General features: G+C 50.3%; 1 protein-coding gene across 1 annotated transcript in view; it reads left to right on the top strand.

The window, feature by feature from the left end:
- Positions 1–19746, top strand: part of Podxl2 (podocalyxin like 2) — a 33911-nt gene that overhangs the window by 4529 nt on the left and 9636 nt on the right. The window contains exon 2 of the mRNA XM_052719993.1: positions 5619–5891. Within this exon, the coding sequence (XP_052575953.1) occupies positions 5619–5891 (273 nt within the window). The remainder of the gene's footprint in view (positions 1–5618; positions 5892–19746) is intronic.

Here is a 19746-nt window from a genome sequence, read left to right as displayed (position 1 = left end):
AATGGCACCCTGCCCAGGCACGTGACCAGGGAAGGCTGCTCAGAAAGTATCTGGGGCTGGGAAGTTGGCTAGGTGGACAAGAGTGATTGCCATACAAGCAGGAAGACCTGAGTTAGAACCCTAGCACCCACAGAAAAAGCTGGGCATGTCTGCACATGCCTGTAACCCCAGCCTTGGGACAGAGATCTTGGAGTTTGCTGGCCAGGGAGAGACCCCAGCTCAAGGTAATAAAGCAGAGAAAGATAAAGTTCATCTGACATTCTTCTCTGGCCTCTGCATGTGCATGCATACTCACACCCTCACATGCATGCAACATGCACACACACACATGCACATACCACATATGAGGGAGGGAGGGAGGGAGAGAGAGAGAGAGAGAGAGAGAGAGAGAGAGAGAGAGCGCGAGCGAGCGAGCTAGCTGTGTCCGAGGGCAGGAATAAAGAACTAGGCAAAGCTGGAGAAATGATTTGGCAGTTGGGAGCACTTGCTCTTACAGAAGACCTGGATTCAGTTCCCAGCACCCACATTGAGGTTCACAATTCCAGGTCCAGGGGACCCAATGCCCTTCAGCTTGACTCCATGGGCACTATGTGTGGGTGGTACATGAGGGCACACATTCTAGGAAAATAAAAATAAATCTTTGAGAATTAGGTGGGGGAAAGATGGGAATAAATGGATATTCATGCAGAAGGCATAGCACGTATAAAGAAAGCAAAGGAGATGTAATGTTCTGGAAATCCCTAGAAACTCAGTTTAAAGCATATGGCATGAATGGGGAATGATTGTGACTGTGGAGAGTGGAGAAGAGGTACTAGGGTGTGTGAGTCCCTCTGCTGCATTAAAGGATCTGGCTGGGTCATCTTTGTGATGGGGCAATAGGTACAGATTTGGCTGTCAGAAGGCTGTTCTGAGTTTTGCTATTCAAAATGTGGTCTGTGGACCAACAGCATTACTCATCCATACAGAGCCAGGAACATTGGGTGAGTCATATGTACACTTAGGCCCTGGTGGCACTCTGCTCCACAGGATAGTGCAGCGGAGAGATGGACGCAGTGAGCATTGGTAGGGAATCCTGAAATACCTAAAAGATCCACTGGGGACTGTCTCTGGAGAGAGTTGGTAGGAGGGAATCAAGGATATTCATGGGTCAGCATATTAGGAGGGTGGAGCTTGGAGAAGCCCCTCCACCTTCTCAAGATGCTAGCCTTTAAATAGACCCAAGTCCTTCCTACAAAACTGACCTTTTGGGCTGTGAGCAGTGTGGACCTCATTCCAGTAATGTGGCCTTGACTGCTTTGTTGAAGTGTAACGTGTGGAGTGTGTGTGGGGGGGGGGTGTGCTCCCTTGGGGGGCACCACTGTCCACTCAGTGTAAAGTGTGGAGTGTGGGGTGTGTGGGCTCCCTTGGGGGGCACCACTGTCCACCCAGTGTAAAGTGTGGAGTGTGGGGTGTGTGTGCTCCCTTGGGGGGCACCGTTGTCCGCCCAGTGTAAAGTGTGGAGTGTGGGGATGTGTGCTCCCTTGGGGGGCACCGTTGTCCGCCCAGTGTAAAGTGTGGAGTGTAGGGTGTGTGGGCTCCCTTGGGGGGCACCACTGTCCACCCAGTGTAAAGTGTGGAGTGTGGGGCGTGTGTACTCCCTTGGGGGGCACCACTGTCCACCCAGTGTAAAGTGTGGAGTGTGGGGGGGTGTGCTCCCTTGGGGGGCACCACTGTCCACCCAGTGTAAAGTGTGGAGTGTGGGGGGGTGTGCTCCCTTGGGGGGCACCACTGTCCACCCAGTGTAACGTGTGGAGTGTGTGTGTGGGGGGGTGTGCTCCCTTGGGGGGCACCACTGTCCACCCAGTGTAAAGTGTGGAGTGTGGGGGGGTGTGCTCCCTTGGGGGGCGCCCTTGTCCACCCTGCAGAATGAGATGAGGCGTGAGCATTCCCAGGTACTGCCCCAGCTCTGCTCCCCTCCTCCCAGCAGCTCTTCTTGCCTGGTTCCCTTCCTTCTCTTGTATTCTGCCAGCACAGGCACCATGCTGTCGTTCTTTAGGCCTCTTAGGTACCTGTCACACTATGCTTTGATGATTTGGCTTCCCCCTGGGCTCCACAGGAAACTGGCGCTTTGAAGGTCAGGGACTGTATCTTTCTGATTTCTGTATCTGCCTGACCTTTGTATAATGCCTGGTGCAAAGCTAGCATTTATAAAAAGACTTGTTGGGTGAACGAATGAGTGAATGAATGGAGTTCAGTTGCTCACACCCTATTCTGACATGGAAGAACTCCATTTATAACCCTTCTCAGTGTACCAGCAGGCTGTGCCAAATTTGGGGCTGTGTAACAAATCACCCCCAAATTTTGTGACTTAGAACTTGTTAGGATGGCAAGATGGCTTAGTAGGTAAGGGCATTTGTCACAAAGCATGATGACCTAAATTCATTCTCCAGCCCTCATGGGAGAAGGAAAGAGCTGACTCCCTAAAGTTGTCCTTTGACATCCATGCACATGTACACATGCGTGTACACACACACACACACACACACACACACACACACACACACACACACACACACCGGGCAGGGGGAGGAGGAATACATGTGAATTTAAAACAATAACAAAAAAACTCCAGAAATTCTTTTTGTTACTGTTTCATGTATATGGGTGTTTTGCTTACACATGTATCTGTGCACCATGTACCACGTGGTGCTGGCAAAGGCCAGAAGAGGGCATTAGGCCTCCCAGACCTGGAGTTATAGATGGTTGTGAGCTACCATGTAGGTACTGGGAATTGAACCCATGCTCTTGGCAAGAACAGTCAGGACCCTTAACTACTGAGCCATCTCTCTAGCCCCAAAACCCAGAAATTCTTCATGTGATCCCCAAACTAGAATCATCAACCTGGGAACTTTCTAGAAATGTGGGTTCTTGGGGCTCATCACAGAATAACTGGCCTCAAAGATTATCCGTGGCTTAGCTTTCTGTTTAACTCACACATCCCGCCACGCTGTGAGTCTGTCTGTGCTGGCTCAGGTTTGAAAGGGCCTGGTTTTGAACAAACTCCGTTTATTTAGCTCACGACCCTGGGCTGGCAGTGCAGGCTGGAATCTGCTGGCACTTCTGATCTCAGCCAGACTCCTTCAAGTTCCACGTCAGCTTGTCCTGGCTGGCTTTGTCCCACGGGGCTTTGGCTGGGGCACTGCTAACCCGGCTGTTTTCTACACGGGCTCTTTTTCTAGAGCAGGCTGGCCTGGGCAGGTTGGCCAGAAGTCCTGAGAGAATAAATCTCACACAACTCTCGAGGCCTGTCGAGAGGATAGTGCAGTGGTGCAGGTCTGAGGAGGGGGAACTTAGCCTCAAGGGAGGAACCACAAAGTTGAATTCCAGGCCCCCTGGAGGACACCCTTCCACCTCCAGAGCCTCAGAGAACCTTTCACCTGGGTGGTTTCTGCGTTAGACCCAGCAAATTGACTTACTACCATCTACCCGTCATGGGGTGGATATTGCTCTTCCCCATAATATCAGGACTAGAATAACAACAAGAGTTGTTTTAGGGTCTCCTTATGATGGGATGAGAGTCAGAAGGACTCATTGGCATCCTCTTCTGGGGGTGGAGGACACCAAGAAGATTGGTATGGCTCCCTCTGGCCTCTAGATGTCTGGAAGCCATGAGTATGCCCTGTCCTTTCCCACATGTGAGCTGGTAATGTGATCACAGGGGCACAGCTTGAGCTTCATGAAGCCAGGCTCAGCTGGAGACTTTGGACCTGGTATCTGGGACAGCTAGAGATGCTCTGGAGGAGGTGTGATGATTCCTAGCTTCAGAGCCAGAATCTCCCCCAGCCACCAGATGTACCATAGGTAGAGAGCATAGTAGTGTCTCTGAGTCCTACCTTCTGGCAGAACCGCCCCCCCCCCCCACTGCCCCAGGTATAACTTGGCCTCCTGCAGCTCAGATGGCCTGTGGATGAGGTTGTCGAGAGTGGAACGTCTCTGAGCCACAGAGTGGAAGGGACCAGCATGCCAGCCGTGGCCCTTTGGTTCTGCCTTGGTCTCCTCTGCCTCCACAGTCAATCTCTGAGGCCACACGGGACATTGATGAGCCCTGCTACTAACATCAGCCTTTTCTTTCCTCCCTGCTTCCCTTCATTCCTCTCTCCCTTCCTCCCTTCTCATTTGGGTTTTTTGAGACAAGATCTTACCATGTAGCCTAAATTGGCCTCAAACTTATAATCCTCCTGCCTCAGCCTCCAGAGTGCTGCGATTACAGGTGTGAGGTCAGCCTAAATGAAGTGAAGATGCAGCCCATTGTCCGCTCTTAGGGCTCTCCAGGTGGAGGACGTCCTGGGCCTCTGGGCTTTCTTCCGGTCCCTGTATGGCAGTGCACACAGTACCTGGAGACTCGCTGGGATAAATAGCTCTGCCCACCTGCAGTAAGTGCCTCTGGGACTGGGAGCTTGGAGTAACTGTCCATGCTCTACAATGGACACTAAGGCTGGACTGATGAATGAGCTTGGAGCCCCTCAGCTCAAGCAGGGAAGACAAACCTAAGCTTGTTTCCTCGGTACCCTGTGTGCCTCCCCTTCCGGCCCTCTTTCTCCCCACTGACCCCAGCCAGATGCTCCCTATAGGTCAGTGTGCTATTCCTGGTCCTGGGCTGACTGACAGGTGCATAATGTACCTGACATTCTCCCAGTTTCTGCTGGAACTCTGTGGTCTTTTCTCTTCCTTCAGCAGCCAAGTGCTGTCCTCCTCATCAGGGGGTGAGGCGATTAAAATTCAGATACTGTTTGTAAAGCACTTTTGCACATGGCCCTGAAAATATGAGGTCTTGTTTTTATTATAAACATCACTGAAAATTTCCCTTCATTATCATCACAGCAGGTCACAGTCCACATCCAGTGCAGGGGCAAGGGTCGGGGGGCTTAGACATGCCCTCCCCACACCACTGATGTTTTTAGTCTTAGGAAGGATGCAGAGGGCATTTCCATCAACCTCCTGGTCTGCTAGGTGAGGAGGTGACACTCGGGAGCCTTGAGCAACTTCCCAAAGCATGCAACGAGCTAGCTGTGAAATTGGTCAATAGTACAGTTCTGCCGTTCTCAGTGGCAGAGGGAAAGAAATGGAAGATGATCCTTTTTAACTTGTAATCTGGTCTTTGTTTGTTTGATCTTGATGAATCAGGGGGGGTCCACAATTCTAAACAAATGTACAGAATCACCAGCCCTGGTGAGCTTGCCCTGCAACCTTGCGTGGGTTATTAAACTGTGCGGAGGAGACCTGCTGTGATGCAAATCACAACACAGGCTGGAAGAGTTTCAGGCTGGGATGCAAACTTCAAGAACATTGTCACATGAGGAGCAAAGTCCTTGGCTCGAATTTGTACCTGCAGTGCCTGGCAGAGCTACTGGACTGGGACAGAGGAGCTTTCTGAGCACCCTGGGGATGAGGGGAGCAGGGTCATCAAGTCCTCACTCCCTGCTGGTCCTCTTGCCACTGTCACAGGGCAGGCTGAACACACTACAAGGGCATCTCAGGTCCCCCTGAAGCCCCAGTGCTGAGAGGTGTCCATCCTTGTGGTATTTCTTGCCAGTCCTTGTCCTTACCATCCTTCCTGATGTCTGGTTTTCTGTTTGCAGGAGCTTCCCTGGGTGCCTGTGCAGCCAGCATGGATGAACCTGGCCCCGAGGGCCTCACTTCCACCTCCCTGCTTGATCTTCTGTTGCCCACTGACTTTGAGCCACTGGACTCGGAGGAGCCCAGTGAGGCCATGGGCCTGGGCGCTGGCCTAGCTCCGGGCTCAGGCTTCCCCAGTGAGGACAGTGAGGAGTCCCGGCTCCTGCAGCCACCACAGTACTTCTGGGAAGAGGAGGAACTGAATGGCACCAGCCTGGACCTGGGTCCCACTGCAGGTAGCTCTGCTCACTTATCTCTCTGCAGGATACGAGGAGTGGTCCATGTTGGCAGGGTCCGTGGGGCAGTTCCACTCCCATCTTTTTCCCTCTGCTGCCTTCCAGGCTGCCATCCATCTGCCATCAGGGCCACATCACTGAGATTAAGTTTCTCCTTAATAGCAGCTACTGTTTACCGAGACCCAGGCACTGGTAACCAGTGCGTGGAGCAAGCTGCAGTGCTTCCGGCCCTGACCTCTGCAGTGACATTCTTGGCTTGTGGGGTCCCCCTTTAAAGATTAGGAAAAGAGATCTGTGGTATCGAAATTCAGCCACAAATCTTCCTAAACTATGACATACTCAAGTAGGTTTATATTTTGTGATTTAAACATAAATTGGTTGAGAGCACTGACTGCTGTCCCAGAGGACCTGGGTTTGATTCCTAGTACCTACATGGTGGCTTACAGCTGTCGGCAATTCCAGTTCCAGGGGATCTGATGCCTTCTTTGAACTCCCAGGGCACCAGGCACCCACACAGTACACAGACAGCCATACATGCAGGTAAAACTCTCATGTACACTAAAATAAAATATATAAATCTAAAAAAATTACACAAATATTAGTGCTATGTGGTGATCATGTCTTTGATCCCAGACTCAGGAGGCAGAGACAGGAGGGTCTCTGTGAGTTCCAGGTTAGCCTGTGAGTGAGACTCTTGTCTCCAAAGGAGGAGGGGGAGATGAACACTGTAGAAAATTAAAAGATGAAACAAAGTTAATTCAAAGGAAATAAAGCCACCCACAATCTGACAACAGAAAACTGAAAAACTAGAACCACAAGGAACATTCTATTTTCATTTGAAATATTTCTCCAATGTATTTCCACATTATTCATTATCATTTTACAACCTGATTTTTTTTTTTTTTTTTTTTTACAAATTTCCTTTACTTTCATTTTATGTGTATGGGTGTTTTTCCAGCATGTATTTCTGTGCACTGTGTTGGTGCTTGTTTCTCAAGGAGACCAGAAGATGGGGATAGGATAGATTGCCCCGAGACTGGATTACGTCATCATGTAGGTGCCGGGAATCAAACCAGGTCCTCTGGAAGAGCAGTCGGTGCTCATGACCTCTAAGCCACCTCTCTGACCCCTACCACCTGATTTTTAACAGTTGTGTAGCAGCTCACACATGGCTGTCAGATGGCCCAAGATCCTCCCCTGTTGTGTCCAGGTTTAGCTGCTGAGGTAATGTTCTCATACTTTTTCCACTCTCCTGGTTATTTCTCTAGGATAAAGTCTAGAATGAAATCACTAGGTCAAGAGATGTCTTGGTCAGCATCCCACCCAGGAACGGAAGACAGGGAAGCCAGATAGCCCCAAGAGACAAAGCAGTGGATTTGCAAAAGTCTGGCAGGGTGTGAGAGGATCACTAGGGATCCAGGGCAGGCCACAGATGCATGCCACCACCCTCAGGTACAAAGGAATGGGAAGGTGACCACCTGTGGCCTTCCTCCCACTCCACATCCAGGAGTCCATCTGCCAGTGCCTCTTTGTCCTTACTCCCTGCCTCTCACTGAGGAGCCTGTCAGAGACAGGGCCATGGGAGCCCAGGGCCGTGACTGATCAAGTCAGCCTGGGGCAATGGCAGAGGAGAGTTTTAGACAGTTGGAAGGCAAGTGGAACAGCACTGCCGTCAAGTGTGTGGGTCTTTCAGGGGCTCTGGAAACATCCCCAAAATGACCTCCGGAAATATCACCTTTGCTCCAGCATGCACTCACCAGAGGAACTGTGTTCTGGGGCTTGAGATGCTTCCCACCCTGAGTTCAGTTAGCCAGATGTGATGACCCAAGCAGTCCCTGCACTCAGGCAGCTGATGCAGGAGGATCATGAAGTGGAGGCCAGCCTAGATTATATAGCAAGACCCAGTCTCAAAAAAGCCAAGGTCTGGAGATGAGGCTCAAAGGTAGAGTTGCCTCCCTGATCATGCACAAGGGCCTGTCCTCCATCTCTAGAACCCCATGAGGGGAGGATTTTGCTCAATTTGATAGGAAAAATTGTAATGATCTTTGTAAATGGCCAAACAATATAAATATATATTCATTAATAATATATACACCATTAAATCTCTCTCTATGTGTGTGTATATATTCTGAACATAGATGGTGTAATATATTCTATACAATATATTCCACATATAGAAATATCAAATATCGTTTTCAGGGCTGGAGAGATGACTCAGTGGTTTAGCGCACTGGCTGCTCCCCAAGAGGACCCAGGTTTGATTCCCAGCACTCACAAGGTAGCTCACAACCAATCATCTGTAATCCCAGTTCCAGGGGATCCAACAGACATGAAAATGATGCGTATACACGCATGCATACAAAACATTCATACACATAAAGTGAAAATAAATGAAATAAAGTTTTCGTTTTGGACTTGAAGCCTGGGTTGAGAGAAGGCAGGTTCTGCCATTCCAACCCTGCCCACTAACAGCGGCCTGACATCAGTGAAGAGTGCAGGGCCGAAGCTCCATTTCCTCATCCAGGGCATGGGGTCTCCACCTTGAAGGGAAGGGTAGCTTAAATGAAGTGATGTGTTCTTAGTACTCAGCACATGTTTGGCGGTGGGAAGTGCTCTACAAGTGGTTGCTGCTGTTATTACTTCCACGGTTTTTCCCTACTAAGGCGCTCATTTTTTTTCTGCCACTGTGCAATCTTCGTATAGAAGAAAGAAAATATGTCTCCATCATTTACATACAGAAACATTTTTACAGTTTGTCAATTGCTTTTTTTTAACTTTTAAAGATTTTGTTTATTTACATGCTATGAATATGCTTGTTTTTGTTTTTATTTTTTAAATGTGTAACATGTGTGTGTAGTGTCCAAGGAATCCAGAAGAGGGCATCATTCTAGTCCTGGAACTAGAGTTCCAGGACTTTGTGATCTGTCCATGTAAATGCTGGGAATGTAATCCAAATTCTCTGAAAGAGCAGCCAGGGCTCCAGCCCCTTGAAAATGGTTTTATATTTAAATGTTTTTGTTGCTTTCTGCTGCTTTGTGTTTAGAGAAGTTTTTCCCTTCCTGAGATATGTGCCACTCTTCTGTGTTTTTGTACTTTTATATTTAACGATTTTAGCATATGGTGGGAGATAGAGACCCATATTAGTTACTTTTCTTGTTACTGTGACCAAATACTCTCCAAGAAGCTACTTACGGGAGGAAGGGTTTGTTTGGGCTCAGAGTTAAAGGGGATACAGCCCACCATGCGGGGGAGATGTGGCAGGCAGCTCCGTGGTGGCAGTAGTGTGCCTCCGGGACACCTCGCCTGCTCACCTCTTGGAGGAAGAGGCAATGGAGAGTGGAAAGGAAGTGTCCAAGCCCCGCCCCTAACAACCCTCTTCCTCCAGCTAGGCTCCACCTCCTAAAGGTTTCACAACCTCCCAAAATCGTGCCATCCGCTGGGGACCAAGTGTTCAGATGGGAGTTTATGGGGACATTCCCATCCACACCACCAGAGGGTCTCATCCTCTTTCTGGGTTGGTGACTCATCTTTTCAGCAGTCCCGCCCATGTTCTGTACTGGGCAGTCTGACGTCCTGGGCCTCGAAGGCTCTTCCTGCTGTAGAGAGGCAGGCAGGTGGTGGGTAGGAGAGCGGCAGGCATGCTTGGGGCTGACTCCTGGGGTCACAGCAGGGCCTGAGTCCAGGGAAGGTTTGTGTCTCCTTCCTGGACTTCTCCAGGCCTCTTGACAAGAAGTCTCACCATCATCCACTGAATTCAAGCCATGTCATGGTTTCTAAGTCTCAACATGGCTCACTTGGTGTTCCTGTCTTCTCATCTCTGCCACACCAAGTGATGGTACACAGAGGCAGGCAGCCACACCGCTGGCCTCTTGGCTGTGGCCTTGCTGGTAGCCTTCCCTCTCCCACGGTGTCTCACCTTTCTACTCCACATGATCCCGAAGAGCAACTGCCTTCCTGTGCATACACTGGATGAACCCTAGTAATATACATTGTAGCCTATACGTCCAGCCCACCAGAAACTGGTCTCCACAGTGCAACCTCGCCTCCTCCACTGCCCTCTCCTGCCTGGCTGAGCTGACTGGCTATGCAGGGCTCTCCTGTGACTAGCATCAACCCTAGTGTCCTATTCTAACTGGCAGTGGCCTGAGTCTGCTCCTTCAGCAGTTCTGGTTCCTCCCATCCCATTGGCTCCAGAAGCTCTTTTGCACCCTGGCTTCCTAGTTGCTAGGTAACCGTCCTTCACTACCCAGCTCAATGGGGGACAGTCACTCCATCCATGAGCAGATGCTAGGGGCTGTGATGCTGATAGTGCCCTGTCCTTGGTGTGTAGCCTGGCAGGTAATGTGGGGCTAGTGTCCCATGCCATCCCACTCTCCACTGCTGGGTGAAGGTATCCCACTTTCCAATCCACCTGCTGGAAAGGTATCTCTACATGCCATTAGCAGCCCCTAAGCACAGTTTCCTTGCACTGCCTGGCCGGCATTTCTGTGAGAGGGATGAGGTGGGAAGAGAGGGTCTAGGCTGGCAGGTATTCAGGAGGATCGAAGGGGCAGTGTATCACTCACCACCATTGCCTTGTTCCGCTCTTGCCCCTGAGGAGTCAGAGTCCTACACTCCAGGCTTGAGGAGGTGAGCTGTCTCGGAGCGGCTCTTCCGGTCGATGTCCTTCCAGAAGAGCAGACAACAAAGTGGGGTGGCATGGGGGTGTGAACGTATCCACACCCCCAGCGAGCTCGAGGTGGAGTTAAAGCTGGTGATGAACAATAGCTGTTGTTTTGTCCAGCCTTAGCTGCTTTCTGCCGTAGGATTAGAAGGTTCTGGAAGCCAGACCTCCATGGCGGAAGGCCACACCTGGGAGGGCTTTGGGTCTCATGGTCCTGTGGCAGAACAAAGCTGGAGAGGGGCAGGCCTGAGCTGCTGTGTGACACTGATGTGTGCTAATGACACTAAGCCATCCAGAAGGGGGAGCTCCAGCCCTAATCGTTTATTAAAGGCCCATTAGCATTGTCATAACCACAATTAAACCCTCTCCCTCCCCGTAGGTAGCCCACACTGCTAGAACTCACAATCCTCCTGCCTCAGCCTCCTAAATGCTATGGTTACAGGTGCACAACACCCACAGCTGGCTTCTGGACAATAAATATCAAAGTGAGTTTCAGAGGGGTTATGCAGACTATGGCACATCCCAAGATGGCCCTGGCTGTCACCCTGAGTGCACTTCCTATTCTGAGACAGGACCTGCATTCTGAGATGGTCCCAGGGAAGAAGTCAGAATCCTGCCAGAGAAGGGATGGATGACCCCTGGGGGCCAGCAGGTCGGGGAAATCCCATTCACACAGATTCACAGGCTTCTATGGAAAAGGGACTCCCTGGGCCTATGGAACAAGAAACAGGCTCGCAGTACTAGCATGGGCTGTCTGGGCCGCCCTGCTCCATCTTGTTCTATTGGCTTCAATCTGGGTAGACTGCCCAGAAAAGTCACTGTCCCTTAGTGACCACCATAGAAAGTGAGCTCTGCTTTCCCAGGACCATACGAGAGTTAGGTTGGTTCAGATTGGGTCCTGAACCTTTGCCTGTCCTGTCCCAAGACCAGAATTCTTTGACTGGCAAGGGCTGGGGTAAGCTACCCCTAAAGCCAGTGGGTGGGGGTCCCTTAACTCCAAGAAGAGGGGAGGTGTGTCCCCAGAGGAGAAGTGGAATCACACTCACCGAAAGAGGGGCAGCGGAGGGGCATGAGCAGCAGTGCCTTGGGCAGACCCTTGGTTCCTAAGGGCTCTCACTCTGAGCAGCTCATGGATTGCAGAAGCAGGGCAGCCACTATCACTGTTTTATAGCTAAGGAAACTAGGTCAGAGATTTAAAAGTGGCACTCTATTACCCCGAGAAGAAGCAGCAGAGCTAAATCTCAAATCAGCCACCCTTCCCTAGATGGAATCACTCTTACTAGACTTCTTTAATTACGCCTGCCTGGAGTGGAGCTTGGAGAAACCAGACACCAAGGCAGCTGTCTGCTGGGGCCTGGAGGTGGTTTCCTACCGCAAATCCTTGCTGGGCCGTAGCTGCTGCTGCGTGGTCTGAGCCTGCAGCATGAGTACTGTACCCGCATGAGTCCGTTCACTGGGATGGACAGGCCCATAAGGCAGAGCCAGCTGCCAGGCACTGAAGGAACACTTGTACCCCGACCGCAGGAATAAAAGTTCTTCATTTTTATGCTTGTAATGAATACTAGCATATAAATCCTTTAAAATGCAAATAAAAGAAGAAAATAGAATTGGCCCACATTCTCATCACCTAAAGTTACCAAACAATATCATGTTGGTGTCCCTTCAGACTTTATTTCCCTTATAGGAAATAGATTTTTAAAAGGCTTTGGCACTAAACAGTTGTGGTACACACACCTCCGGGGTCTAATCATTAGCATCACTGTCCTGGGCCAGCAAGCACTCCTGGAACTTCGCAGTGAGGGCTGATGGTGTCCCGGGGTCCAGCGAGGCGCTTCACTCTTCACCAGCACCCCGCCTTCCACTGCAGGGAGCTGGAGGGTGCAAGGCTTTGTTTTTGAGTCAGGGTCTCACTCAGTATCCCAGACTGGCCTTGAACTCTAGCAATTCTCCTGCCTCAGTTTCCCAAGAGACCATATCTGTGGGCTCTAAGCTTTCATTGTGTGAACTGAGCTGCGGTAGATCCTGAAAACATAGGTGTGGCCCCTTGATTGGTTTTAGAGGGCTAGAGTTCCAGGTTTAGATTTCTTTTAAATTATATTACATATTTTACATATTTATTTTGTGTACATGTATGTATTTTGCATATTCACATGTATGTGAGCATGTTTCTGTACATGTGGAGGTCAGAAGACAGTTTTCCGGCATCAGTTCTCTTCCCCTACCTTGTGGTCCTGGGAATAAAACTCAGGCTTGGTGGCACGTGCCTTCACCCATCGAACCATCTAGTTGCTATAGGCTCTTTTCTTTTCTGTGCTGGGCTTGGAGCCTGGGACCTCCTGATGTGAGGCCAGCACACCAATAAGTGAAACCCCAGCCTTGGCTTCTATTTCCTCAAATACTGTTGAGGCTGGTCATTAGAAAGCCAGTTTAGTCGTACTGATGGCCTCTCTCCTTTGCCCCTATGTTCTATACACATCTCTTGGCTTTTGGGTGTTTCCATGTTAACACTCGCTTGAATTGCTGGCTGGCAGGTGCACTAAGGGGACAATTTTCAGGGATTTGACATTAACCAGAAAGGACATTTAAAGTGAACTTTCAAGGTCTCTGGCCCTGTTGCCTGTTTTAATTCCAGACCTTGAATAGGGAGGTCAGCCTATTAATATTTCAGCTAACGCCAAATGTGTTTAGTGCAGACACTCGGCCCTGGGGAGAGGGACAGAAGAAGGTCCAGTGGCCATAGGACATCGAAGGAGGGACTTGTGTAAAGCTCGGATGACGCCGAGGAGAGACATACAGCACGATATATTTAGAAAGCAAACACCAGCACAGTGGTGAGGTTAAAGGACAGAAATAGAAAGGCACAGAGGAGCAAGCCGCTTGAGGAGAGCGGAGTTCACAGAGCACGTGCCGGCTGCCAGTGAGCCAGCCCGCAGGATCTCCCGGGAGCTGCCCTGTGGAGCCTGCTCTTCTGCTCCAGGGACCCCCCAGCTGGTGCCTCACACACGGAGGTCAGAACTCACTGGGCAGGCACTGTTGGGTCTCTGCTCTCAGATAGAGCTCTTCGATTCAACTGTGTTAAATCAGGTGTGGGGGTGCACGCCTTTAACCCCAGCACTCAGGAGGCAGAGACAGGTGGATCTCTTAATGAGTTCAAGGCCAACCTGGTCTACAGAATGAGTTCTAGGACAGTCAGGGCTACACAATGAAACCCTGCCTTGAAAAAAAACAACCACAAAACAAAACAGAAAACACCACGGGCTTTCCAAGGACAGGAATATCAACAGGGAAGCTTGAGGATAAGCATAAGTCTAGTCCCATGGCCTCAGGATGAGGGTGGTAAAATTGGAAGCAACTTGGAGAATATGAACAGTCCTCCTCACAGGACACTTAACAGGTGGTTCTCAGTAAGTACAAAAGAAATTGGCCTAAGCTGCAAAGCGTCCCAGTTGGGGTAACGAAGGTAGGAAGAAAGAAAGGCAGCAGGAGAGAAAGGCTTTTTAAAGGAGGCCAGGAAAGGTCCAGAAGGCAATTGATTGCAGCCAGTTACCCTGCCAGAAGGTGAGGCTTTCAGTGTTAGAGGCTCGTGTGGCTGGAACCTAGTGGTGACCGTCACAGCTGCCACTGCTCTCTTTCAGTGGGGCACAAGGGGTGTGCAGTGTGACTCCAGGAGATTTCTGGGAAGGCGAAGGCAGGCGTTCACTACTTTTCCTGTTGCTATAAGAAAATGCCTCACAAAGGCAACATGAAGGAAGGAGGGGTTTATTGTGACCCACATTCAGAGGTTGCAGTCGGTCATGGTGGGGAGGACACGGTGTCGGGAGGCTAGAGCAGCTGGTCACATTGCCGTACACTCAGGAATGCTTCAGCTCAGTTCACTCTTTCCTTTTTATTCAGTCTGGGACTCCTGCCATGGGAGAGTTTGGCCAAATTAATGATGGGTCTTCCCACTCATTTAAGCCAATCTAGAAACTCCCCCTCCCCAGACACGTGGTTTATTTCCATGGTGGTTCTAAATCCCATCAGGTTGGCATGTAAGATGAGCCATCCCAGACTCCCTCTCATTTGTTATGTTATGAGGTCATCTTGGGAACACTATACCATCATGGAGGGTGGGTGTGGGGTACATAGACCCCAGGTCATTTCCTGAGGTGAGGACTCCTAGAATTATGGCTCCTGCCTGGACCTCTAAAGCAGCCTCTTCTATGACAGCCCCAGCTTTCCACTGTGGCTGTGGTCAGAGACAGGGATACGGTGGACAGGAAAATGACAGTTGGTCACGCCCCTTCTCATGTGGGTCCTAAGTCTGGGTGTTGAACGAAATGATTCTGAAGTGTCTTTAACGCCACAGAAGCTGGAGCACCACAGTGCTGACAAGCTTCTTCACACTCAGGCCATGTTTTCCACTCCTGAGCTCTCCATCTGAGAAGCAAGTCTTCAGTCTGTAGGGTTTGGAAACTACGTTGTCTAGGACCTAGGGAACAGTTAGTTTCAAACAAAAGCCACCAGGTGGCGCTGTAATTTTACAGCATTGTTCCTTTGCCGTTCCAGAAGAAAGTCGGGTAGCCTCTGTGCCACTAGGTGTTTAGGAGGTGTCCGATCGTTCTGGGCCGCTGTGTCTTGTGACCTAGCTTGATCTTGTTGGGGTGGCTCGAGTCTGAGAGATCATTCACCTCTCTTCAGTGGCCCCCACTCTGAGGATGACTTCTTGGGCACAGGCTCGCTGGGGAACGGCCCTTTGTCTCCTGGGCAGGCCCTAGTTGTCGGCTGTGGCTGCGTCTGGGTGCCTTGGGTACTCTGATGTGTCTCAACCTCAGGTAGGCTTTTGGATTTTGGCTTCAGCCAGAGGGGCTGCTGCAGGGACTCTAGTAACCTGAATTCAGGTGCCTGGAGCAGATGGACCAGGACAGTCGGAGCCGGCCTGGAGCTGCTGCAGTTCACAGACGTGGTCCTAGAGGGCGACCGCGTGCTGTGTTTGCAGCTCTTCCTCTGGCTATCCATCACAATTGTTTTTTATTTGGCTAGTTCTTTGCCTTGCTGGGATGGAAGAGCCTGTGCCTCCTAGGGAAATGTCTGCACCATCTCCACCTCTCTTTTCCACGATCCTTTCATCCTTTGCCATAGGCATCCCCTCTTGAAGCTTTAGCGTTGACAAACCCGATTTTCACTCCAGTCTAAATCTTTCAGCTCTGCCAGAGCCTCTCCTACCTCCTAAGGATCTCGTTCCACCGGGGGGGGGGGGGGGGGGGGGGGGGGGGGGGCACAGCAAAGCCACTAGAGCGCCACACCAGTTCGTGAGGTCCCAACTTGTCTTGGTCTACTCTCTCTTGCAGTGATGAACACCATGGTCACAAGCAAACTGGGGAAGCAAGGGTTTAATTGGCTTACGCCTTTACATCACAGTCCATCTGTGAGGGACGTTAGGTCAGGAACCACGGAGGAAACTGCTTACTGGCTTGCTCCCCCATGGCTTGCTCAGCCTGCTTTCTTACACAGCCCAGGACCAGCAGCCTAGGGGCACTGCTCACAGTGGGCGGGGCCTCCCACATCAATCATTAATCAAGAAAATGCCCCACAGACATGACCACAGAACAATCTGGTGGAGGCATTTCCTCAATTGAGGTTCCCTCTTCCCACGTGACTCTTAATTTGTGTCAAGTTGACAGAGACTGCCCAGCACACTGCTGAATCAACTTCTTAACTCTCCTGTGACCACGGACCTATTCAGCCCTCTCATGCCATCAAACACCTTTCAGACCTGATTCCCCCAGTAAAGTCTGTCTTTTCCCTCTTGTCTCTCAGTGTCTGGTATTCACAGAGACCTCAGCTAGTGATACTAAGTGTCTGCCAGGGACTGGTTAACCTTGCATTGCTTCAAGTCATCTAACTTTTGTCTGGAGGGATGCAGGGATACATTATTCAGTTCCGCAGCTTCCACAGCACCCATGCCTCCTCCCGCCACCTCACAAGCCAGGCTGTGAGGAACTCTTTAACTTAAGAGTCCTTCCTGAATCCCGCAGTCCAGAGGCAGCACACTCCATAAGCCCCATAGATTCCTGGAAGCCATTAGTAAGGCCCTGTCTGCACGTTGAATCTTAGATTTCCCCTTCCTCTGTATTAGAGGTTGGACCTGTGGGCCGTCTTCTCTCTCCCTCTCCTCTTCACTGGCTCTCCCCGACAGTTCTCAGGCAGAGCTCTTAGCACAGAGCTAATTCACGCTCCCTCTGTGTTGTGTCTCACCATGTGTACAGAACAGCAGCCAACAGCTCCGCTCCTCCCACCCCCCACCCTCTGTGGCAAATCAGAGGCTGTCGCAGAGGACAGTATCTGTGTGTCCTTTTCCCGATGTCCTTCTCTCCGTAGGCAGGACAGTCCTTTCTGGGCAGATGGGTAGCTTCCGCGGCCTGTCTGAACATAGCACAGGCATTCCGTGGCCGCAGACTGCCCAGGCTCCCATCTTATTCACGCTACCGTCAGGGATCACAATATACGCTCTAGTCATTATCTGTTTTGGGGGGCAGACCCCATCCATCAAGGGGCCACATCACCCCATGCAACACGGAGGAAGACATTCACCCTGGATGTCCTCAGGATGTCCCCCTCTTAGGGAGCAGCCTCAGTTTGCCTATCTCGTCACCCATGGCAGAGACAGTGCCCCTGCCCTCCCCCAAATTCATCTCCGGTTTATTTGTGACCCTGTTCCCGAGTGAGCCAACAGAGCAGAGCAATGTATCCACCCAAGTCCTGCTGAGTTTAATCGGGTGACTTACGGGAAACACCACGGAATAAGAGTCTCCCTTCCCCAGCAGTTGTTAACGGCTTATATATTCTCAGCGTGAGGAGGGGACTGGGTGCCTCAGGAGGCCTCCACATCGAGCATGAATGGGCCTGCTAGTGTGAGAGTTGACTGTGGGCAGCCACAGCCACTTTGGTTTCCATGCTGCCCCACCTACCCCATTTGGGGATTACTTTAGTCACCAAGCCCCCTTGAGGACTTCCTCACCTGATGGAACTCTGATGATGAGGGCTCCCTCTACCCAAGTTGCTGCCTTGCTACCCACTGGCTGCCTCAAGTATTCCCCGAAGGCTCTTTGGAACCCGCCTCTGGACTCGGCAGCTCTGTCAGGGGCCACAGTGCTGATGCCTGTCATCTGCTAAGCTCGCCTTCTGCATCAGCTCTGCCTCTCGGGCCTGTCCTGAATCTTCCCTTCTCTCCCTACACTCACTCTCTCTGCTCTGTGTCTCCTGAGGCTCTGCAGTGAGTTCCCTGACCTGTACTTTTATCTGTCAGGCTGGATCATCCCAGTGGGCTCTTGCGAGGACTTTGTGATGTTTCCTAAGCACCCATCACACCCTCACACTACTCCCCAGGATTCCTGTGAAGCGGCCCTCCAGCCACTTCAGTTATGGTTTATACATCGCATTGTAGTTTTCAATAGATCTAGCAATTGTAAGTTCTTGCTTGTATCGAAGTCTTGTTTTGTTTTAAGATAGGGCCTTTCTATATAGCTTAGGCTGGCCTCAAACTAATGGCAATCCTGCCTCAATAGGCATGTTTTGTAACACTTGGCATACAGGTTTTTTTGTTTTGTTTTTGTTTTTAAGCTATTTATTTGCTTATTCTCAAGGCCTAGACTGGCCTTGAACTTGCTGTTTAGCTTGTACTTCGGATCTGCCAGCTTCTAACTCTGGAGTACTGCATTACAGGAGTATCCACTATGCCTGGCTGTGGTAAGGCGCTTTTATTCTTCCTTGTTCATGCTTTTGAGGGGTTGCTTCCTCTGGGGTCTCTGGAAACTGAATACGACCTTCTCATTGTCTCCTGTTTGCTATGTTCGCGCTGTTCTCCAGGCCGCTGCTTTCCTCGCTCACCGCTGTTTCTCGGCGCTGGTTTCCCCAAATGTCTTGTGAGTCTTCATGGTTCGTTTGTGCTTTACAAAGGCAACACTAGGCTGCTTGGTTTCAGGGGTGCCATGGGTTTCCTCCGTGGGTGTGTGGTCCCTGTCCCCTGGAGGTCATAGATGCCTCCTTGTGTGGGGAGCTGGCTACCTTCTCTCCAGGCTGTGGGCTGTGCAAAGCTGGAGGAGGAGGACCTTGAGGGACCAAGGCTCCACTCCTCGAAACACACATGTAAGAAACAGCAGCCAGGATATTCTAATTGCTCGTATGTGTCTCACGGGGCTTCCCATTGTTGCTAAGATGGCTCGGATTCTAAGCCGGACCTTCTTGGTTGCTATTTTGTTTTTTGAAACAGGGTCTAATTCTGTAGCTTAAGCTGGCCTGGAACTTACTGTGTGGCCTAGGCTGGCCTCAAATTCATGCCAGTCTTCCTGCCTCATTGCTAGCATTACAGGAGTGAGCCACCATATAAGTCATGCTTTTTACTACAAGGAAACAATTTTTTTTTTTTGGCAATTGTTCTTCTCAGCTCTCTCTAGATTCTTGTTCTATTTTTACCAACTGCTTCCTAGACCTACAGTACCACTTCTATTCTGAGATTTATTGTATTGACAGTCTTCTTGTGTTTCTTAATTTCCCATGTCTCTTTTTCCCCCAGAAGACACCATTGAACAACTCTCTGAGAACTCATGGAGAGTAAAACATTTAAGTCCTTGCATGTATGAAATGCCTTTATTTGGCAACCATAATTGAAAGATAGTTTAGTTGCACATAAAATTCCTAATTCAGAACAAACTTCCTAGTCTGGGAACATAGCTCGGTGGTAGAGCTCTTGCTGAGCATGTGTGAAGTCTGGGTCCTTCCCCAACCCCATGAGAGAGAGGAGAGAAAGGAGAGAGAGAGAGAGAGAGAGAGAGAGAGAGAGAGAGAGAGAGAGAGAGAGAGAGAGAGAGAATATATGAATACATGTTCATATGTGTACATTTGGTACATATGCATATGTGTGTGCATGTGAAGGCCAGATGTTGATATTGGGTGTCTTCCTCAATCACTCTCCACCTTATTACCTTATTATCTCATTTTTTCTCTTTTGAGGTGGGGTTTCTGAATCCAGAGCTCAGTGATTTGGCTAGATTGAATGGCTAGTGAGCACCAAGAATCTACCTATCTCTGCCTCCCCAGCCTGGAATTACAGATGCGCATCATCAAACTTGGCCTTTAAAAAAAGATTTATTTTTGCCGGGCGGTGGTGGCGCACGCCTTTAATCCCAGCACTCGGGAGGCAGAGCCAGGCGG

Source organism: Peromyscus californicus, unplaced genomic scaffold, assembly GCF_007827085.1.
Source record: "Peromyscus californicus insignis strain IS unplaced genomic scaffold, ASM782708v3 Scaffold_6__1_contigs__length_162567912, whole genome shotgun sequence".
NCBI lineage: Eukaryota > Metazoa > Chordata > Mammalia > Rodentia > Cricetidae > Peromyscus > Peromyscus californicus.
This window is presented reverse-complemented; position numbering and strand designations above follow the sequence as displayed.